Genomic DNA, 24,275 nt, shown 5'->3' on the forward strand with positions numbered 1-24,275 from the left:
TTAATCTAGAGGTAACCGTCAAAAACAAAGCATGTTGCGGGAAAAAACGAGACCATACCTGACGTTACTGAGCCTGAATGGTCAAGGAGCCGACTGGTCAGAGTCCTTGAGAAAGCATGGAGAGCAGGCTATGTAGAGCACAAGGTTAAACAAACTAGTAGCTATACAAGGTCAGAACACTGGGTCAGCTGACAAATGCTATACCCAGCAGCTCTGGTAGTACACAATAACACAGCAGAGAACCTAGCACGTTTTGTCCACAAGCACACCATCATGTGTTGATTTCTGATTAGTCTGGTTAGTCCACAGCATACACACCAGCATGTGTCTATGGGTAAACGTACCACACACACGCACACATACACACATACACACACACACACACACACTTCAGGCCTGAAGTGTGTGCTGAGGCTTTTTGCTAGTGATTATTCCTCATTAATTAGAATGCTTTTTTTCAATGAGCTCCTTTAACTGTAGAACACACACACTGTACACACACTTATAGTTTACCCTTCATTTGCCTAAACCATTCTTAAGCTAAATATTAAGCGTTTGACAATACCAATAATGTTCTGTTTGTGCCACCTTAAGTCACCTGACTCCCTCTCTATCATTGTAAACATTCCAGTTGTGTAAGCCAGCTCAGCCTATGACAACGTCATACTGTGGAGGTGTACACAAACAATAGCCCCAATGCAAGACCAGTTGTGTAAGCTCACACACATCAAACATGTGCATCTCTTTATCATCCCTCCTCAAACTCTCTTTCTCTGTTTCACACATGCTCTCTTTTACTCTCCATTTTACTCACCCTCCCACTCCCTCTTTCTCTACCTACCTCTCCCTGTCCCTTTCACACACTGCTTTGGTCTCTCTCTCTCTCCCTCCCTTTCCCTCTCACCCTCCCACTCCCTTTCCCATCTCTCTGTCTCTCTGTCACTTTCTCTCCCACCCACTCTCTTTCCCCTCCCTCCCTCTGCTTCTCTTGGTTCTAGGAGATGACGCAGTTCTTGCTCTTCCTCCTGTGGCGTGTGTGGAGCTGTCCATGCATCTGGCCGTGGTGATGCTGCCCGTGCAGTGGCCCATGCAGGGGCCCGTGCAGGGGGCCATGCAGGGGGCCGTGCAGGGCAGGGTGCCCAGCCAGACCAGAAGGGCTGTAGCGGTGGCGTAGCTCCTCGTTGTTAAGGTAACGCAGCTGCACAGGCCTGGGAATGGGCTCACCTAGGAAGTAGCCCTCGTCTTCCTCAGATTCAGAGGATGAAGAGCAGCTGGAGCACCAGGGGTCCCCTCCCTCACCATAGCCCTCCCCCCAGTATGGCCCCGCGAGACCCTGGGGCTGGCCGCCGGCCCCACCTGCGTTCTGCAGGGTGAGGTCAGAGGTGGTGCGAGGGCAGGGCCTGTAGGGCTGCTGTCTGTACCCGCCGAGACCCCCCAGACCAAACATCTCCCTGGCTGTGCGGCCGGAGGGGAGGCAATCATAGTCCTCTTGGACACGGCGATGGGGCGGTTCCACCATGTGGCTTGGCCTATCGGCAGCCAGGTGCAGGGCGTTGTCAGAACGAGAGCGGCGGGAGCGCTTGTGGTGGCGCCCGCTGCGATGGTGGCCGTTGCCGGGGTTACCACGGTGGTGCTTGCGACGCCCCGCTGGGGGTTGCTGCTGCGGTTGCTGCTGGGATACGGGATCTGGCGCGTTGACCCGTCGACGGGGGGTTCTCTCACTCAGGGGCGGTAGTCGCAGGTTACCACTGCTGCCCATCAGCCCCACACAACCTTTACCCTCAAAGGCCGGGGGCTGGGGGGAGTCCCAGTACTGGAGGGGGTATCCCACCCGAGGAGCGTCCAGGTTCCCGTAGGGCCGAGAGGAGGACAGGGACTCTGTGCTGCGGAACTGGACAGAGGAGCTGAGTGTGCCCATGTTGCTCTTCTCCGACACGTTCATGCCTGAGTCCTTACTCAGATCCGGCATGGAGAACCTAGACAGGTGCTCCTGACGCTTAGTACCCCCATCCAGAGAGTTACCTGGGGAAACACACACACACACACACAGTTGATCTTATATTCCTTTGTTCATGCAATTAAAGCCTTACTAGTTCTTCTCTATTCAACTTTCAACTTTCAACTTTATTTATCCTTCAAAAGGAAATTAGTGTGCAGCAGGGGTCAGAAACACATACACAAACACAGAACAGCGCAGAACTATTCTATCAAAGGTGAAAGGGTACTCTACCTGTGGCATTGGACATGGTTAGGGACTCTATGGAGCCGTGGGGGGTCTGCTCCAGAGGGGTGAGGGGCTCGTTGAAGCTCAGGCCATTGATGGGGTTTCTGTTCCTGGTCAGAGGGGGGCGGCTGTCCCTCTGAAAGCCGTGCAGGCTAATGCTTCTCTTATCGGGGAACCCCTGGTTCTGGCTGGACATCTCGTTGAAGCTCATTTGGGTCCGCAGCTTGGTGGGCCTAAATTCATCTTGGCTGTGGTGGATCCAGTTCTCGTTGAAGGAGTGTCCTCTTAGTGCAGCCATGGGGGTCCTCTTGGTGTTGCCCTGCTCCTTAACCCAGGACTCGGGCCTCTTCCCCGGGTTGACCGGGCTCTGGGCTGGGGGGTGGGAGTTGGGGCTGGGGCTGTAGCCCTGCCTGGGATTACACTGCCCCAGGAGCTGCAGGGGTGTGGGCGTGGGAGAGGGGTCACGGGGGGAGCCCTCGTAGGCAGGGGGGTAGGGTTCGTCCCGGCTCATCCACACCTGGTTCAGGCTAGGAGTGCGGCTAGGAGTGCGACTGGGAGTGCGGCTGGGCGTGCGGCTGGGGGTCTGGCTAGAGGAGAGGCTCAGACGGTCCATCTGGACAGACATGGGGTCCAGCTCAGCAGAGAGGCGGTCCGGCATGGGAGGTGGGGGGTTCTGTCGTACCTCGGCACTCCTACGATCTGGATCAGCGCTGCGACGCTCCTGTTTCCCGATCTTGGTGCTGTGGCGAGACTCGCGGGAGCGGGCGCTCTGGAAGGCTGAGTCCGAGGAGTCGGACTCATCCGGATCCTGATCCATCAATGGGTTGAAGTGATTAGATATTATTACTGTTTATTTACACTATATATGACAAATAAACATGTAGTTCTACAGTAAAGTGCAGTGTCTCCTACCTGCCCAGCGCTGCAGGAACGAGAGCAGAAGATCTGTCCCTGCTTGGGCAGGAAGGGCCGTCCCAGCAGGGAGCGCTTACAGCGAGCACAGCAGAAACACTCCTCTGTGGCGTGCCAATGCTGCCCGTCATACGTCATCTGGCCCTGGTCTATTCCTAGGACAAAAAGAGACCGAAACAGAAGCAGAGAAAGAGAAAAAGAGAAAGAAGAAATTACATCAGTAAGCAGAGGACAGATCTAACTTTAAGGACTGATATGAAGACATTATGTCTGGTGCAAGATTGTAACACCCTTTTGTAATGAACACAGTCAAGCAGACAGTCTCAGGTGATTTAGCTTACTCACAGCTAATATGTAAACATGCGCCTCAATATGTTAATGACATTTACTGAAAGAATTGAGATACAACACCAACAATGGGACTCATTTCCCTGTAGACAGGGTCTCCGTGATTTCCCACCCCAGCACTATGCATCGGCAGCCTTTACTGTAAGGGCTTTGACTGGAGCCCCCCTGAGCCAGGGAAAGAAATCATCTCTCCCAGGCTCCATCTGGTCACAACGTGGTGTGCTCCGTTCTGAATGGATCCCTGTTCGCTCTATTCATACTGGGTCCTGGAAGGATAATGATCACCCACACCTCCCTGCTCCACTCTGCCCTGTCTCCCCACAGCTGCAGGCCCGCTGCTGAGAGCGAGCCGTGGGGCGAGGGGCGGCACAACTCAACTCACACTACATCTACAGGTCATTGTTTCATATCCAGATGTTGATTATGTTGGGGATGTGGTTGGGATGCGTGCCATTCAGTGAATAGATATGCGCTGGAAGAGTGTAGAGAGAGAGAGGCACATTACTCTGGTCGTGTACCTATGTGTTCTCCACAGGCGTCGCAGTACTCTGCATAGAGGGATTCAAAGCAGTTGCAGCAGTGAGGTCGTCCGTCCTTCATGATGTAGCGCTGGCCGCCCAGAGTGGCCTCACACTCAAAGCAGCAGAAGTGCTTCATGTGCCAGTGTCGGCCCTCTGCCTCAGTGCACTCATCAGCAAAGATGATCTGTAACACAGAAAGACCTCTCATCAGTAACAATTACACAGAAATACCTCACTATCACCAGAAAAGATTATCTCCAACACTAAGACACAAAGTACTGTTAAACCTTGATTATTTTAAATAAAGACAGAGGCTCTCTTTAGTTCCCCCCCCCGTCCCCCCGTCCCCATCCCTGAGGACCAAAGTCCAGAGGCCCTCACCTCATCACAGGCACAGCAGCGTGGCTTCAGCCTCTCAGCGTGGTGTCTGCCACAGTAGATTTTCCCATCCTGATAGAAGTAGATGAGGTCCACAAGTAGCTCCTCACACATGCTGCAGACGAAGCAGTGAGGGTGCCAGCACTGGCCGTGTCCCGACCGAGAAGCAAACACCACAATGTCTCCCCCGTTCACCTGCCCCCCACACTGAGGCGGAGTGAAGAGGGGTGGAAAGAGAGAGGGAGGGAGAAATGGAAGAGCAGAGAAAACGGGTGGGCGGGAGATCAGTGACATGAAATGAATAATCCAGTCTTTTTAAATGTAAAGTGCACAATCTGATCACTGAGGGCTGCTATTTCAAACCCTCTGATATGACATCAAAAGGCAGGCTCAAGGAGGGGAAACATGCATCTCATTAAGACAAGCATTGAGTCTGATTCCACATGATGCAGTGGTGGCACAGACTCAATGTCAGTGTCAGGTGCAGGGTAGATGGAAGACAGTGACATTCAGAGGCAGACAGTAACCCATACCTGTTCACACGCAGCCCCACTGATTGTGAGTGGGAAGGGTCGGACGTTGCCTCTGCCCAGGTTGTCTCTCTTGCGTTGGTTGCTGAACAGTTTGAGTTCTCTCTTCTCCTCCTCATCCAGGGTGTTACAGTAGCGCACCTGGGAAGCACAACCACACAGCAGCTCAGACTCAGGGGGTGAGGATGGATCATCTTTGGTTGTATAGTGCTGGTTGTCTTTCAGGTCAAGGTCAAAAGGTATGTGAAATTATTTACAGGATGTCTGGAAACTCAGTGGGGTTTGATTATTTTGTTCCTTTGTGCCAGGCAAGATCAATCAACAACAGAAATTTTATAGGAATGATTTCAAACATATTTTTTTAACCTATATCTGCTGTTTTTGTAAATGAATGTTCCTTAGTATTTCTTTTAGGGGTGTGGAGAGTCTTCCTGTACCTCATTGTCATGTGGGGGGAGCTGGTGAAGCAGCTGTTTAATGCGATGTTTCTCTCCTGGACTGTTCACATAAGGCACCTTGTCCTCAGGAAGGGAACTGTAGTACTGATGCACCTGACACACAAACACACAGAACAGGACATGTATTAACATTAAGGTATTTTTATCACTGTATTTCTACACAGTACTTAGTCATGTACAAAATTATTGTTTTAGATTGCAATTTAAATTTAATGTGTACCATTATTGATTGGATAACTCCCAGGCATGTTAAATGTTCTTTTGGAAGTAATTTTTATCATTGTAATCTACAATGTAATAGCTTCTTCCCATTAAGAGTAATTCTGCCTTTTAAAAAGCACTCATAACAGCTTTAATATCCTAACTATAATGATCACTCGACATACAGCTAAGCTTTATAATGAGGTATTAACATTTACTGATGAGGTATCAGTGTTTTCTATATTTACAGTCACATGGTATCAGGTTAGAGGAGGACCATGTCCACTGGGGATCTGTAATGGTTGGATCCTCACAGGTAAACCTGAAAGCTGTTACCAATCAATTTTCTCTGGTCAATGATGGAGTTGTGTTATTGTTCTGTCCTCCATAAACCTTGCCCTTGAAGACAGCATCTGCGACTAAAAGCATCAGGAAAATAGAATCTAGAGGCATTGCAGCAGAGGCAGCACTGGAGAACAATGAGCAGTCTCGGTACATAATACTCAAATTTGTCCGCTATTGAACCATTCCCCTTTCTGTGTCCAATCTTAAAAAAACATTCAAATAACCTTCCATTGTACTTGATGACGGTACTGGTGGAAAGCTTCTTTTAATTGTAGCCAATTATTTTATCACTCAATAAATAGATCCCTGTCAGTGGAGTAACTGCTTCCACAGAATAAATGTTCTGAGTTCCTTGATTAGATAACAATTCAGTTTGAGCAAAAGTGAACAAACTTCTAACCTAGTCTCAAAAGACAGGCAGTCTCAATTGCCTTCATCTCCGGTTGGTAGAGGGTGAGCTGCTGCATCTCACAGCATCCTGTCAAGATGGCTGCCTCCAGTAAATAACTATCATCATGGCCTGCCTGTCATCAATTAACAGAGCCCCAGGAGGGCCGTTGCATTACAGCCACTGTAGAGCTGCACTCAGAAGCCAGACCTTTTAACTCCAATCCCATGGAAACAGAGCACAAAAACATCACAGCCCTATTAACTGGACAGAGCTCTTCTATCAAGAAATAACTGATCACGTTTACATCCTTTTCTCTGACAGGTTTAACTGTCCTTTATTGTTTCTAGACGTGATGATAGAATTGTCAGGACAGAGCGTTGGTGCCTGGTTCTGGTACCAGGCCTGCTGTATGGTTGACAGCACAGAGGCCCCCATCTGCTGTGCTCCCGTGAGAATTAAGATGTGTGACATTTCCAATGGTCAGTGATTCATTTGGTCTACAGCAAACAAACTACACTCAAAAAATCAAATGTAAAGATCTTTTTAACTTTATTTTTTTCCAGAAAAAGCCTGGATAATTACAAACAGCATGCAGGTATGCCACTCAGACAATAAACCAATTATCCACCACCTTGTGGTCTATTCATGGTTGTCTTTTCATTAGGCTGTGACCCTCTGAGCTCACACTGTTTCATCTCCAACAATGACAGTTGACTAATTTCTTCACAATTACTCTTCCATGAAATGTTTGACAGTTAATTTTCTATGCTTCGTTTGTTCATCTGACCCCCACCCCCGACTCTTTCTCTGACGACATTTGGCTCTTAAGCACCATAAAGGGGATTTTAAAGACAGTTATCTGTCTGTTACACCAATCAGTGAGTCCCATGCTCAAATCATTACGGATATGACACACACACACAGCTACAAATAATGAAATTGTCCTGACCGATACAGTTCCATTAGTTCCAGTGTGGGGCAGTGTGAAGCCTTGCTGGGCTGTCTGGGTGTGTCCTCACCTGCTCTGGGCTGAGTCCGGGAGGCGCCCAGGCGTACTCCTCCAGGGCACAGCCGGAGTCATCGTCAGAGGTGGAGTTCCTCTGGAAGTCGTACATCAGCTTGGTGACGTTCTTCTCCATCTCCAGAGGCATGGTCGTCACAACATGCTCTTCTCGCTGACACTTACAGTGGACACAGATCTTCCTGCAAATGACGAGTAGAGAGAGAGAGAGAGAGAGAGAGAGAGAGATAGAGAGAGAGAGAGAGAGAGAGATAGATAGATAGATAGATAGATAGAAGGGAGGGAGGGAGGGAGGGAGGGAGGGAGGGAGGGGGAGTTTCTTATCAGCATTCCAGACTGCAGCTGCATACTGCAGAATCAATTTTCCCAGTGGTATATACCAGGGCTATGGGAAGTGAAATCACCGAATATTAAACATAAACACTTCATTAGAGGCAATTATGCCTGTACAGTATACAGCTAGTGAGGAAACACACACACCTGGCACACCATGTACTAAACAGTTTAATGAATTCAAGGCTTTTGCCAATATGAATCTCAGAACTACCTTCTATAATACCTTCTATATTACAAATGAAGAACATATCAATGTATATGTACATGCTATCTACAAATCAATCATGGTTATGGCTTGAGAAAAGTGTCGACAGTATAGATTAGAATGAGCTTGTTAGATCATTTGTATCAATCATAATCATCAGTGCAGAGGCAATGGGTGAAAAGGGAGAAAGGATGTGGCTGGAGAGAGAAACAGCTGCACACATTACTAATGCATGAATGATTAACTGCATAAGGTATTGCTGCCATCAACAGAAATATAGAATTGAAAGGCAATTCATTTAGGGAACAATTGACACATTTGGTGGAGTAAGAGCTGGAGCTGGAAATGTATTCTTAGTGGGCCTATCACCCAACTTCCCAAACAAACATCCCCATATGTAGCTCATGATCATATTAAGCAAAACTGTGCTTTTGGTCCTGGAGTGATCATCATGTGACTGCGACAGAATCAGTCCCACATGATGGACCTGAGGAAGACAGATACAGCAACAACAACATTCCTCTAGCAGAGAGCCTTATTACCATCTTCTTGGTGCTTTCTAGAAGGATCCACAGCTATACTAAGCTCTCAGAGTTTACAAGTTTCTGGAAACATGTCAATGTATGGTTTTGTAAATTTGTGTATAAAGGTGACATACCAAAAGAGAATTCAACCACATAAACTGAGAGTTAGTGAGTCAGCCTGCAGCAAGTACAGCAGAGTGTTTAACACTTCATACCTAAGATGGCCGCTGAAAATAAAATAGTGTGAGTGCATGTGTGTGTCTGTGTGTGTCTGTGTGTGTGTGTGTGTGTATGTGTGTGTGTGTGTGTGGAAGGGTGGGGTGGGTGGGGGAGGGGTTACTGTTACGTCATCACCCATGTACGGAGGCTGAGTGGAGAGCAGCCCCCCAGGGAGACCTGGTGAGAGGGTGTGTTTGACGTAACACACCCGTACTCTTACTGAGTGGTTGCTTTGTCTTTGCACTCAATCCTGTGATCTGGCCCAGCAACACGAGCAGTCAAAGTTGGTGTTTTTGTCTGATCTAGTGTGTGTACACTGTTCATGTCTGCCAAGAGACATTGGGCTATCCATCGCTCATCACTCAATCATATCCATGAAAGGTAACTATCACTCGCAGAGCCCCATTAGGTCTGTCTGTATGTCCGTCTAGCTGATTTGATTTGATCTGATCAGTTAGACAGCCGTAAAGATTGAAGGGCTGTGGCTAGAAGTGATTAGGGGTTTTGTAGCTCATTAGCCTGATTTCATTAGCATATTATATCTTTACTGAACTGCAGTCCATTCCAAAGCTTTGTAAGGTATGAGAAGATACACAGACAACTAAAATAGGAAGAGAAAGAGAGGGAGAGAGAGAAAGAAAAGAGAGAGAGAGAAAAGATGGATAAAACATGGTGATGGATGAGAGAGAGAGAGAAAATGAAAGACGGCTGTTGATGCAGTGCTAAGAGAAATGATTTTTCTTTTTCACGTGTCATACTTTCCCCCTTTCCCTCCTCCCTTCATCCTTGTGTGGATCTGACAGGCTCTGTGTGGGTGTGCATGAGAGAGAGATAGAGAGGGAGCGGGAGGGAGTGATAGAGAGAAAGAAAGCTTTTATTTATGTAAAAGCTGACATGAGAGGAGGTGCTGGGCTTACGAAGGGAGCTTGACCAAGGCTGCATTAACTCCTCACTGTCAGAACCTTGCCAGTCAGAGCACTGTGCTCATCATGTGACCGACGGATTACCAACATCATCTTGCCTTTGACTTCTAGTATCATCAGGATTCATCTTTATGAAGGTTCCAACAAAACGCTTGTGTACAACATCTTTCATCTCAAAGCATCAAAAAGCTGGTGTGAAACATGAGATGTGGCTAAACCCACACAGTCCAAACATTGACTGGTGACATCAGTTTGTTCACTCAATCCTCAATGCCAGTCAGAATGTGCATAACTTAAGTGTCATCATGACCTGTCCTGTACTCGCTGAGGACATAAGTCTGAAATTGCCTGTCTCATGAAGTGGCATCATTCCTTTCTCTCACTCTTTCCTCGCCTCCACTCTGCGTCAGTCAGCAAGTAGCTAGGAGTGTAGAGCGAGAGGACAAAGCATCATAATTGTTCTTCACAAGCACTCTGATATAAGCACATGCAAGGAGATTATAGCATAGAACAAGCCTTGTAAAAACGTCCAGAGTTATCTACGCATACATGCAGGCATCGTAAGATATAAATGTTCCTTCGTTCATTCCGAGAAGCTCATTAGGAGATATCACCATCCCTCAGGCTGTTTCCTGACAGTCTTCACAGCTGGACAGAGAGCACAGTGACATTGATGTCCAGAATGGACAGATCTATAGGGCTAATAAAGCTACCTGCTGCCTTGATGAAACAGACAGCCTCTCTTCTCGTCATCTCTCTTTATTTCTTGTCTAATTTCTAATGACTGAATGTTACAGTGGCTGAAGGACTTTGTGTGTTCAGTTCATCTAATTAAATATTAAAACCAGAATATTCAATGTGTGAATTCGATATTTTCAACAGCTGTGGGTGTCTCTGTATGTGTATAGTGCTCCTCTTGTTAAACAAGGGACTGATTTTGTTTCCCCCTCTAGGCACGCAGTGTCCTTCCTTTGCTATACTGTAAAACATCAAACACTTTCATAATGTGCCCTGTGGCCACTCCGAGAGAAGTGTAACACAAATGCATAAATTACTGATTAGCTTAAAGGTCAACTAAAGCTAAATTGAAAATCCGGAAGTACTAAGACTGTATGGGAATAATCAAATATATTCTAAAGAAGGAGGCCTCCACTACTGCAATGTGTTGTTCTCTGGCCTCCCAATTACCTACCTAAAAAACTTACAGCGGGTGCAAAATGCTGCTGCTAGACTATTGACTAAAACTAGAAAGTTTGATCATATAACATCGACTCTTATCTCTTTACACTGGCTCCCTATCCAAGCCAGAGCTGATTTCAAAGTTCTACTACTAACTTACAAATCTCTGCATGGATTGGCACCACTGTACCTCTCCGGTCTCCTTGCACCCTATTGCCCCGCAAGGACTCTAAGATCTCAAAATGCCGGCTATCTGGTAATACCCAAAGTTAAGAAAAAAACTGCTGGAGGTAGGGCGTTCTCATATAGAGCACCTCTTCTTTGGAACAAATTACCCATCTCAATTAAGGAAGCTGATACTGTCTCGACATTTAAAACTAGATTAAAAACGTTCTTGTTTAGTCAATTCTATGATTGTTAAAGGGAAGTATGTGTGTACTTTCTATGTAAACCTGGGGTGTGTGCTTGCCTATGTGTGTATCACATGTAACTTTTAAATTTTAATTATAGCTTATGTTCACATTGCCCAGCTAGATGTTACAAATAAAGTAAACCTGTTACTGTATATTGTAAGTATTATTATTATAGTTCCGTTGCTGTATATTGTTACTGTTATAGTTTTTATTACTAGTTGGAGACAACGGGGGACTGGTTGTTTTCATCCTTATTCGTATAAGTATAACCTACTTTAGAGTTCTTTCCCCTGGAACAGATTTCATGTTCCAACTGAGGGGGGCTGTCGTTGTTTTGGTGTGTGGGGCTGCATCAAATACCCTTTTTGCTCTGTTAAATTGCTGCAGTAGTCCACACTTGACCGGTGGGGATCTCATTCTATTATGACTGTAACTGTTAGCTGCTCCTGGCATTCTCTAATCCCTGCTCTCCTCTCTGTCCCCCCCCCCACACATTCCCTGTGGTGTGGGGGGTTTGAGCTGTCAGGACCTGCTTGGTCGTCGGTCTGCCTACGCTGAACCAGGTCGTCACCCGGAATCCAGTCTCCATGACGGCCAACAGCGAGTTTCCCGGTCCCATCCAACGTCTATAAAGCCGAACAATGGATTTTGGTGTTTCAAAACCCATTGACACTGTATGACTATGTTTAGCTTGTGTTCTGCTCCTCTCTCTTACCAACCGTCTCTGGAGGAGGGGATCCCTCTCTGAATTGCTCCTCCCAAGGTTTCTTCCATTTTTTCTCCCGGTGGGAGTTTTTCTGGGAGTTTTTCCTTGTCTTCCTTGAGGGTTTAGGTTGGTTGAGGGGCAGTTCTATGGGCGCATGTGAAGCCCTCTGTGACATGCTTGCGTGTAAAAAGGGCTATACAAATACATTTGATTTGATTTGATTTGATTTGATTTAATGGCAGGCAGTAGTGACGTAAGTGCATGGTTGCTGATACTAGTTCTGGATTAGAACATCATTGATATTCATACGAGATAAGGCTGATGTAGAATAACTTATCCAAATAGAGAGTGCCTGTTCTCTTGTACAGAGAGTTGATGAACTTGTGTGCACATGTGCAGAGTTGTCCTCCCCTTCACAGGACTCTGTGGTTCTAACTAGCTAACACAGAGCCAGACACCAGCCCACTCACCCCTATGAGTTTCCTGAAGTAAAAGGGCATCCAAATCACACAGGCTTCAGGAGTTAGTGGACTCTCTAAACAAGTAACATATTTTTGCTACTTGATTGGGCAGACAGCTTTTATCGTACCTGCCAATGACAATACTATTTCTGTAACTGCTGGAACAGAAGTTGTGTGTAATAACCTGAGGCTCACACTACTAGATGCTAAAGTGATTTAGGGTTAACCCAGTTGTGAAGGACAAAGCTCACAAAGGCAGAAACCCAATTACACACTGACTGGTCTTTAAGGAATAAACCACTAAACTCCTGTTGGGATTTGGTAGAATGTCATCATATCTCTACTCCTCTGTACTACAATAAGCAGAATAAAGCTCATGACATTTTCATAGTGTGAATCAGGAGCAGCACACCCCAAAGCAGGAAGGGGGGGTTCTAACCTGCTACTCCACACATTGTGTTGGTGTTGAAGTCCCCCCTTGCATCTACACCAGCACAAATGTCAACGGCTGGTATTGCCCACCCCCCCGAACTCACAGCCAGCCCTGATTAATAATGAAGAGCAATAGGAGGGGGGAGGGAAAGAGGGAGAGAGGAAAGGAGCAACGTCAGACCCCCCCGCCCCACACACACACACACGTACACACGCACACACACACTGCAAACCAACCAGCCACCCCAACTCCTGTGGTATGCAAGTGGCGCAGGTCGTCATGGTGTCGGGTTGGATGAGTAGCTACGGTAACCCTTGTCCAAGTCTCCATAGCTTGTCGATGTGAGTAATGAGAGAGAAAACTCAATTACAGGAAGGCAGCGTTGGCGGGAGTCAACAGGAAATTTGTCATTTGTTTATTTAACTGTGAAGACATGCAGATGCAATGGCTGATCAAATAATGAAAAGTCAGCGAGAGAGGGAGAGAAAGAGAGAGACAGAAAGGGAAAGATGAGATGTGATGTTATAAAATATGAAAGGAATTGTTTGTTGATGAGGGGAGTGAAGTTTTGAATATATTTTTTGTGGAACAATTTAGGGATGTGATCAAGTTGAATCCATTTGTCCAGGTTTCAGCCTCTCTGTTTCTGCCCCTCTTCTCTCCCCGCCCTCTGATCTCCTCCTCCTAAGCTAAGATACATGCTACATGGCTGAAGGTCCTTGGGGACAGATGTATGTTTGTGTGTGTGATGTGGCCACTGTGGGCCCTCTGAAGCCTGGTGTAGAGATTACATTCAAGGACAGTAAGACTGGATGTGCATGAGTTCAAACACAGCTACTGCACTATAGTATGTTGCTGTTCCACTCCTGCACAGTCGGGCAGCCAACAGCTCTGATAAGATTTCTAAAACATTCTGCAGAACATACAGGACCTACAAGTGGGTTTTGAAAGTGTATTTTGAACTTAATTCTGTTGGAAGCAATTAACAATGATGAAGCTAGGTGATTTGGACTAGGTGATCCTGAATATGGACTGTGTGAAAGAAAGTATTTACCACATAACAGTGGACAGTTTATATACAGCACCAATCAGATCATAATCCAATCAAGGGGATTAAATACTTAAACAGCTTTTAAGGATCAGCCTTAACGAGACATTAATTGAAAGCACATGACCCTATTGGAATGAAAGCTACATGACTGAAGTGCCTGGGAACTAGAAGTAGCAATATGCAAAGAGTAAAAACCAGGAGGATTCTATCCAATTGCCTGCATTTAGTTGATCAATTGATAAAAGATGTAGAAACGTTTATTTGACGTCATAGACTTTCTTTTATTAAAGTCTTATATAAAAATGAGTTTTACAGAGACGACATTAAAATCTATAAACCATTATGCCAAAAAAAAGGGAGAAAGCCTCAGTGGAAGCCCTGACAGCCTTTCCAGAACATTCTCTGTTAACACTGTATCATAAATGGATACAGCTATTCACATTTATTTTGATACAGTAATATACTGATCGAGAGCCTTACATTTCATATATGCAACAGACACAGGTACACACACTTCCACATGCACATACACACACACACCCACACTACCATGTATCTCCTTGATGTTCTAATTGCTGGGGGCCTGTTCCTGAAACCGAAAGTAGAACTCTCTTACCTACAGACACACAAAAATTCTCAGGATCTCGAAAGCAGTAATTAATGGGTGACAAATTCCTGCTCTTCTACCAGAGTGTGTGGGATGACCTAGAATAGAACACCCGGTTTTCACAAGGCAAATCACACTCACAATCCCGTGTCGCAGTCAGGGGGTCTGTGTATCAATACTAAACTGAAACAAATGAAGTCTGTCTTAGCCCCACCTTTATCTCTCATCAAGCTATACATTGGACATTGTGCCAAACTAAAACTACAGTACAAACAAGCCTGCAAAATGCTATGAGAGGAGGTCTTGGGATCAGTCCCAAGGGCTATGTCCATAATTGTGATGGAGCTCATAATACCGGGACAACGTATATTGTCACAGGAAACAAGCAAGTATCTATCCTCTGTGTGTAGGCTACAGGAGGATGATTCTAGAAAGAATGAAGGAACATTTCCTCCTCCAGCTACTGTAAGTATCCACGACATGACACTAGTTCCTACAACACAAAGATGCTTAGGGTGCCGTCTTTATTTTGGGCCCATTATTATTTGAGTGTGTGTGTGTGAGAGTGTGTGTGTGTGAGAGAGTGAGTAAGAAAGAGAGCAAGAGACAGAGAGGAAAAGAGGGAGTAAGAAGAGAGTGTGAGTGTGTAATGCATGTGTTAAGTGTGAGAGAGAATGGAGTCTGTTGCTATGCATTTTTACACATCTCCACCTCCCACCAGCCTCTGAGCAGAAGAGAACAGAAGAGAGCAGAGAATACAGTATTACAGCAGAGCAGAGCAGAGAATACAGTATTACAGCAGAGCAGAGCAGAGAATGTTAGTGCAGAGCAGAGAACAGCAGAGTAGAGAATACAGTAGCATAACACAACACAGCATATAACATACTAAACGCAACATAGTTGAGATGAGCTCTTAGTGTGATGCAACCATACTTCAGCTCTGAAGCCTCCATACACCATTAGGTCATGTTCACATTCACTCTTCTTATAGAGGAGGGATATGAAGCCCTTGACTGTTTAAGGTAATGTTCCAGAGTGCCTCAGTATTCTTTCTGTTCTAATGCACCTGGAAAACCTGGCCATGGTTACATAACCAATGAAGTTGGATGCATTTGTAGGCTGCAGTGAAAGTGCCCCTGTCTTTTTCCAAACCCAAAAGATCTTCAAGATAAAAATATTTTCTACTTTTGGTGTATTTAATTCTCAATTAGATCTTTCCTATTTCTCTTTAAATGGGACAATTTTATTGTTCTTTTACCACTATTTGCTCTTGTAAGCTCACTGACTATAGGTTGGACTAGATGGGACAGATGCAAGCTGGGTTACAAGCACCATTGCTTTGTCCCCTAAAATAAATCATGTCTCTTGAATCCAAATTCATTTCCCCAATTTCTCCCTTATTGGCAGTGAAATGTGTTTAAGCAGAGGGGATTGCCGAAGTGTGAATGCTGAAATATGGGAAACATGTACTGGTCACCATACACGTGCAAAGTGTTATGTATATGAAAGAGATCTCTTGTGGTGTTTTATCTGAATCGTACTGTGGCTTGCTGTCGAGCGGTTGGGTTTCTTTGTTGTTGACATGTAGAGTTATTAGAATGGGAGAGTTTGGAAAGGTTGGGAGGTGGGTAGCAGACACTGGGAACATTTTACAAAATGTTACTGTTGTCAAAAATGGCACCTGGTCAGGATGTTGGCTTGCTTTTTTATAAGAGAGATGTTCTTTATCATAGGTCTAGGGTTGAGATCGGCATTTCAAAGCATGATTTCAAATGAGGGCATTTTGCTGCCGGTGGAGGTACATGGCTGGGCAGTCTGAGTGAGTGTTTGAGCTTGGGTAGCAACACATTCCATAATAGATAGAGGGCTCACTGAAGACATGATTCATTTGACACACTGTCTCATTGTTGAGCCCTTTATTGAAAACTAGCACCATTGTTTAGCAATGTCACTAACAATGGACGCGTAATGACTCACGTCAGTGCCTTTCTTGCATGAACAAAGAGACATAATTTGGCTGTGACAGTCCACCATTCACATCAAGACAGACGGTGGAATAATACAAATAGTTGAGATCTCCAATAAATGAAGTCTTATCAGACTTTATCAGATTAACTCAAGTATTTATATGAATATTCAAATGCCAGTGCAGGTTTAGCCACAGCACAGTGCCAATGAATGACCGACACTTAAGTGGTGTCACAGAGATACATTATCATCTGACTGAAAGATTACAGACAAGGACTGTTGATGGTTGCTAGCAGGCCCCAGGAGACGATGGGAACACAGAGGCAAGAGGGCGTTGCTGTACTCTGATGGAGTGTCTCTCGCTGACCTCTAACCTCGGTCCTACTACGTTTACATGCCACAGCTAGGTTCACCAAGGTTCACAAGACTAGCCTTCCTCTCAGTACAGCCCCACTATTACACAGCTCTGTTCTTTGAATAATGACTGTTGCCAGACATAATGGATGGCCACGGCAATAAAACAAAGTGTGAAAATGGTACCGTTTTCAGAGGTTATCTGTTACCATTAGTCTAAATGTCATTAGACCCACTACTGAATTCTGTAGAGCGTTACACAACACATGATTAACTAATGAGGTGAACCTGGTAGCCATCGGCGGTGTGTTTGTGGGGCCGAGGGCCCGGAGGCCTGCAGAGAGGGGAATAATCCCAGCTCAATGACATCATAACTCTGGGCGTAATGATAATGAGCTATGTGGGGAGACGGAGACACTGAGGGAGATGGAGCTGGAGAAGAATCAGAAGGAGAAGGAAGGAAGCTGCTGGAAAGACGGGCTCAGTAAAGGGATCGAATGAGAGATCTGGGGATAGATCGATTTAGAGATGAGAGAGAAGAAGGGAGGGGGGCAAGGGAGGATGAGCCAGCCCCAGAGGAAGAACCATGTTGTGAAATTACAACGTCACCTTTTGCTCTTTAATTGTTAATTTCTTTTTTTTGAAAGACCAAATGTATCCAATAGCTTTGCAAGGCAAGACAATAGGACCTATTGGTTATGTAAAAATAAAATAAAAAAGTAAAAAATTATAATCTTATTTGTAAATGTGTTTTTTGGAGAGCTAAGGATGATGTACAATTTTAAATCGGGTCTTACAGGGTTAAAGTTCCTGTCCACATTCAAAGACAGCAGCTCAGTTGTGAATGTCTTTATTGAGTTGAGGAGAGTCTACTTCTCTCAACACCAAATATAGCAGAATTGATTCACCTTCATGGAGTGTCCTATGACCCTTTTCACGCAGCCTCCACAATGAACGTGTTCAGGCAGTTGTGGCTTCCTTTAAAGTTGCATCCACAAGCTAACCTCAGTGTGACTGTGTCCAACAAATAAGAGATACAGGTCCATGAAGGTGCCATGACTTCACATCAGTGTTATATTACAGTAGTCCTCCCATTGTGCATAACAGGGAACACAGAGCAGCTACAGGAACATTTGAGTCTAAAATGAAGGAAAGGAAATCTGTTTTGTGGGTAAAGGTTCAAGAATAGGCCAACTTCAGGAAAGACAAAACGTCTTCAGATTCAGGTTTTCAGAATGGGTTTGAGTAACGAAATTGGACACGGTCACACTGAGGTCAGCTGGTGGGTTAAACCTAAAAAATAGTTTTAGACAAAACAACCTAAACAAGTTTACTGAGGACGCTGTGTGAAAAGCAAGCTCTCTAAGAGGACGGATCACACTCCTAACAGGTTAAGGGTTCAACAAACCCTGAATGGCTTTTAACAATGAGACTTTTGTCCATGACCGTTTAAGTTGCTGCAAAATAACCTAATTCTGTGTGTATGACATACACTGAGCACAGTATATCGAATACATAAGAGCTTTTAAATCCGCTATACTGTAGAAGAAGAAAAAGTCTGCAGGGTTTTAGATTTCCTCCTGCCATTCCTTCAGGGCCCGGCTGAACTAGGGCTAGTCTTGAGGCCCTCAGTCTTTGCATGACTTAACACTGCCTGCACAGGGGCTGGGGAGTCTTGTCCCCGTTGGAAAAATCATTAGCCACAGTTTCAAATCAAATTACCTTGGCAGTATTGTATCACCCTGACAACAGTGTGACAACAGTCACACTGAAGACTACAGGGCTAAAATAACTCCCAGCACTCCCCAAGTTACATTTCACATCCTTTTCAGACTAGACCTGCAGTGGCCAATCAAAACAACAGACCCTTACCAACAGACCAGCACAATCAGGACGTTCTGGGAAGTTGGGGGTGCATGCAGGGAAGATGGCATGAAAACAAATACAAATCAAGCACTTTCTGAGGTGGTACTTCAGTATATACAGTGAGTATTCTGCATCTTTCTCTTTCTTAGATTATGCCCAAAGGGAAATGAATCCATCCCATTCCTGCTATGAGAACATTGCAGGAACACTACAGGAACGCCATGGGCTGAGACAATTGGATTAGCAGTGATCTTATTCTGCTCGATGAGAGAAGGTTTATGAGAGGCAGGAGGCACAGCTGAGGAGTTGTGTTACTGTGTGTGTGGCAGTGTGTGTGTGTGTGTTTTACAAAGGAGGAGTAATGGTTAGCAACTTTGCCTGCATCACACTTGCTAATCTCTTCAAAGTCATCGAGGATTTGGCATAAATCATTAAGAATAACCACAGATTTCAGGTGAGACAACACAAATAACTATGATTTGTATGAAAGTACAGTAGTTAAGACATGGCATTTAGAGTGCATCAAAGCAATCACATTAAAAAAAAAAATACTTTCATGAGGCTTTAAAACCATCTCCATCACCCAGAGTGTCACAGTGGCTCAACTGCATCCCAACATACAGGCTGGAGAAAATACCCTGTAACCCTCCATCTTCTTGACTGTGTGCAATATTCAGACCTGAACATTTTAATGGGAGGCAATAGGAGGCCAACCTCATTATCTTCCCTGGGTTAAGGGATCGCATATACAGTACATTTATTAGATGATGTGTGAGTGTGCCAGTCACTGCGTGTGTGTGCAAGAAAGAGAGAGAGAGAGAGAGAGAGAGAGTTTTTGTGTGTGTGTGGGTATGCTAAAGAGGGTCTCTGGCAGAGTCCTAGCAATAATGACATTAGTAGGCCCCTCTTTGCCAGTAGAGAGCCCCAGGGCACTGCAGATGGCCCTTATGCTGTCTGGTCTCCTCACACTCCTCAGACAGCCAATCCCATCCCAACACCACTATGCCAGCCATGCCAGTCATGCCAACCATCACCACGGAGCAGCATCCCTCTCCTCCCCTGCTCTCAGGCCCCTGGACCAGGCACAAGCCCTCATGGGCCCCTTCTCTACACTTTCTTTTTGCCCTTTGCTAAACAAATGTGGCTGAATACAACTTCTCAAATAGGAAACAGTCTTTGTCTGACTAAGCATAAACGCTGTGTATTGTTCAGAGTAATATCCATATCTGTAGTCAGCACTTTCAACCCTGACAGGTTGGAAAGTGCTGAGACGTACTGTACCAAAAGGAGCTTGGCGAGAGGCTTGATCGGATAGAAAGATCTTAAAACCATGACCTTTACAAAGCTATATGTCCTCCATCCGTCAACAATACGTGGGGGCCATTTTGAACCAGAGCTCTCACCGCCCTCAATGTGATTGGCCAATTAGACCAGAGAAGAGCAGATGGCAAGAAGAGCAGGGCCAGATGGGAATATTTGGCCAGAAGAGTGAGGTAAGCACCTAGACACCCCGCCACTAAGTGCCGTGGAATCTCTAAAGGACCACGATGAGTCAGGACCTCTGTGCTACAGAAATTGAATATGTTCTACTGATAGATGAGGATTGAGAAACAGTAACACTGGTGTGTAAGATCGTTCCTCAGCTGTACAATAAGTTATAATGAGTACATTAATGATTGCCTTGTTCTAGCCAATTATAATACTTTAATATCGAGCTCAGGGAGAGAATTAGTCATCAGATGGCAAGCAGCCATGGGGAGCCATCTTAGATCCACTCCAGGGACTGCTTGAATTTCATGACAACCAATTTGAGACATAACATTCAACATTCACCCCATAAGGATTTCAAATCAAGTCCTTAATCGTCCCTAAACAGCTCTCCACAACAGAATCTGGTTTCTGGTCTATATGCTATAGATTTTCGCTCGTATGTTGGGTGTGAAGGAACTAGGTAACTTGACTGAAAACATTTTCTTCTCTTCTTGTACAGCCTGCCTCTTCTACTTATATACTTATCTCCTGTCCAGGAAGAGAGAAAGATTATCCCAAGCAAACTACTCTTTATTCCACTTGTTCATGAGGACAACATGTTCAATAATGTTTTTGGGCGGCTGCATTTTTCAATCCAGGCATTTTGAATAATTACCTAATTCATCATTAGAACAATTCAATTAAAAAAGAAAGCAACTTATTGAGAAAATCCATCTTGGTGCCTGCTGTTCGGGTAAGTGTTAAGTCAACAACACAGACACACTCAATAACCATTAATCTGATCAGCAGTGTGCACAAGGCATCACCCCACACAAGTGGAGGGATTCATGTCTCCCCCTCGCTGTCTGAACTCACTCAGTTCTGCAGTCAGGATGGATTCGTCCTCCATAGTGCATTACTCAGTTTGAGGAACACCGCTGCCAAGGCTAAGGGATTCTGGCAGTAACAGCGAAAGGGGAGAGCAATAGAGGGATGAGAATCAGAGAGAAACTTTCATTACACCCTCATTCATCATCAGTGGGGTTCCTTGGCAACACTCAGGCGCCCTCCCACTCCTTTTCTTTCTCTCACTTTCTTTTTATCATTTTTTCACCCCCCTCCCAATCTCCCTTTCCTCATATATCTCCCCTTTAATTACAATGAAATACCATTGTCCAGTTTACCTCTGAGACACCAGGCAAGGCAGGGGCTGGAGGCCCACCATCACTTCTACTTCCTGTACAGTACAAGCAAGGGCTTCTGCCACTATCCAGGGAAGTGTTTCTGAACGGTTCTGTCTCTGTGTCCCCCTCCTCCCCGCCTCACCGTCTCCATGAGTAGGTTACATAATCTCTTGTACATGCTGTCCTACTGTCACAGGAGTCAGCTGTGTGCTCCTCTGTAGGGACCTGCACCAAAAGAGCCCAAATGGCAGAACACACACACAGAGACACACACAGAGACACACACAGACACACACCAGACTCAATGAGCTAAAGGGCTACACTTGAAGGAAGGAGCATCTGTGGCCCACCTGAGTCTCCAAATCCCTGTCATACCCCGCCCCCCCTCCCCCAGGTATACAAGTCAGTAGGGGCAGTGTCCCCAGGCCGACTGGGGGAGTCAGGACAGGACATCCACTGTGAGGGGCAGCAGCAGAGCATCAACAGAGCTCCCAGCAACACCTATCAGAGCCCCTCGGGGGGACTGCCATTCTGGAGGGGTGACATCTGTGGTTGCCTCCATGTTGGAGAACTCTCCAGTATGTGCTCGGTGTTCTGACTGTGTCTTGGTATGGCTCTGCAGTGTGCTTTTGTGTGAGTATGGGGCTGCGTCACACTGCTCTGTGTAATGACTGTACTCTGCAGGGTGGATACCACTGCAGCTCACAGCCATTCTTCTCCTTTTGTTCCTAGAATACACAGGATTACAATCCAATCCTACCTGAATCAAAGAGCTAACCCAGCTAAGACTTTGGTAGTGTCATAAAGAGACCCTGCAATTCCTCCCAAACTGGTGGTAGTTTCAGTGAAGAAAGACTCCTGTCATCATAGTCTAGGGCTAGCGCCTGGAGGATCAATGGTGGAATTGTGTGCTGAGGAGGCAATGATCAAAAGTCAGGTTTTAGTGGAGGAAAAGAACATGGATGAACCTGGACCCATGAACTCTAACTCCCATTATAGTGCAATCAGGCCCAATGGGGCAGGCCCATGGGCTCCTGTGGAGGATCAACTGTATCTTGCTGTGGATAGATTCTCAATGAGGAAAACATCCTGCTCCAACCACCTCAGATCATTTTTTTTTTTTTGAACTTCTTTTTATTTCCTTTTATCAAATGCAGCCATACAGTACATCACATCGTTACATGAAATTAAGTGCTACGGGTACAAATCTTAGTCTAGTGGGGTTAACAGTCCATGGATGTCTTGGGCCCAAACCATCCGGATCAAGGATTATCAGGATTGAGTTACACATTAACATTGTCCACAAACACAATACATCACACATGACATTACATTAATATAGTATTCTGAAAGAGAAAGGCCTGCAAAAGTCCACTGCATGAATGGAAAAACCAAGACAAAAGAAATATATATCAGTATGTGTATTCTACTTATCATATCAAATGGAAGTGTATAGCAATGGGAGACCAGTTGTTTATGAATGCCTCTCTTTTAAGTTGTAATAGTGCAGTCAAGTGTTCCATCCTGTACATATCTTGGATTCTATCCCTCCATTGGGTTATTGTGGGGGGCTGTGGCTTCAGCCAGCAAGATGTTATTACCTTATTTGCTATTAGAAGAAGGGCCCTCAGAAGTTTTGTTTGGCTATTTTCTTCAAGGTTATCAGGCAATATCCCTAAAATGAAGTGTGATGGTTCTAACGGTATGTCAATAAATAAACATGTTTTTATTTCCCTTTGTATTTTCTTCCAGTATTCTGATAACTTTGGACAGTCCCAAAATATATGTGTGTGGTCTCCCACCTTGCCACAACCCCTCCAACATTGTGCTGAGTTATTGCTCCATTTAGATGTTATAAGTGGAGTTCTGAAGTATCTCATTTTAATCTTCCATCCAAATTCCCTCCAGTTAGGACTACTGGTTACTCTGTGTCCCTGTTCACATGAGTTTTCCCATTGTTCATCAGAGATTATTATGTTCATCTCTAGTTCCCATTTTTCTTTAATATCCAAATTATTCTCCTTTAGTTCTTCCTGCAATATCCTGTATAGATGTGATATGAACCTTGCTTTCACTGTTGTTTCAATTGTTGATATGAAGAACTTTTCTAATCTGGATGGTGGTGAGCAGAGCTTTTCCCATTCCTGGTGTGTATGTAAATAGTGTCTTATATGTAAATATCTGTAAAAGTCTTGGGTTGGTAACTCATATTTCTCTTGAAGCTGTTCAAATGACTTCAATACACTTCTTCGAACAGCTGGTCCAGTACCACTATACCCCTCTCCCTCCATCTTTCAAAACACCTGTCTAGTCTAGCAGGAAGAAAGTCTGAATTGCTTGCTATTCTTATAGCTCTGGATATAGTCATGGGGAGGTTTAATTTTTTCCTCACAACTGACCATATTTTTAGAGTATTTTTAACCCATATGTTGGTAATCTTCTTTTTCCCACAGTGGTCCAAAGTCAGGAATGGGAATGAGTCCAGTGGTGTATTTGGGCATTCACTTTGCTCCATTCCCACCCATATAGTGTCTGTTTCTTGGGATAGCCAAGCAACCATTGCTCGTAATTGGGCTGCCCAGTAATATTTTTTCAGGTCTGGCAAGTTCAAGCCTCCGTTGTCTTTTGGGCATAGTAGTCTTCTAAGTTTGAGTCTGGGAGGTTTGCTTTGCCATATAAATTTGGATAACCATTTGTTAAGTGCAGTAAAAGTGGCCGCAGGAACATATATAGGTAGTGATTGAAAAAGAAAGAGCAATCTTGGCAGGACGTTCATTCTTATCGTTTCTATTCTCCCTATCAATGAGAGTGGCAGGATTTCCCATCTTGTGAGGTCTGCTTTTATGTGGCCCATCAATTTTCCATAGTTGATCTTGAACAGTTTTGATAAATCTGTTGTAATGATAATTCCCACGTATCTAAATCCCTGTGACCAGTGAACATTAAGCCTTCCTGTTAGTTGTATAGGCCATTGTCCAACTAACATCATTGCCTCTGATTTTGATTGGTTGATCTGATAGCCAGAGAGTTCTCCATATTCTTTAAAA

At 45.0% G+C, this 24,275-nt stretch overlaps 1 protein-coding gene across 1 annotated transcript in view; it reads right to left on the bottom strand.

The window, feature by feature from the left end:
• Positions 1-991: 991 nt before the first annotated feature.
• Positions 992-24,275, bottom strand: part of LOC124481167 (prickle-like protein 2) — a 47,290-nt gene continuing 24,006 nt past the window's right edge. The window contains exons 3-10 of the mRNA XM_047040997.1: positions 7,328-7,511; positions 5,351-5,464; positions 4,917-5,054; positions 4,387-4,590; positions 4,003-4,189; positions 3,137-3,291; positions 2,231-3,032; positions 992-2,022 (exon numbers count right to left, since the gene is read on the bottom strand). Of these exons, the coding sequence (XP_046896953.1) occupies positions 995-2,022; positions 2,231-3,032; positions 3,137-3,291; positions 4,003-4,189; positions 4,387-4,590; positions 4,917-5,054; positions 5,351-5,464; positions 7,328-7,511 (2,812 nt within the window). The 3' untranslated portion in view covers positions 992-994. The remainder of the gene's footprint in view (positions 2,023-2,230; positions 3,033-3,136; positions 3,292-4,002; positions 4,190-4,386; positions 4,591-4,916; positions 5,055-5,350; positions 5,465-7,327; positions 7,512-24,275) is intronic.

The sequence above is a fragment of the Hypomesus transpacificus genome, chromosome 18 (genome assembly GCF_021917145.1).
Source record: "Hypomesus transpacificus isolate Combined female chromosome 18, fHypTra1, whole genome shotgun sequence".
In the NCBI taxonomy this organism is placed as follows: domain Eukaryota; kingdom Metazoa; phylum Chordata; class Actinopteri; order Osmeriformes; family Osmeridae; genus Hypomesus; species Hypomesus transpacificus.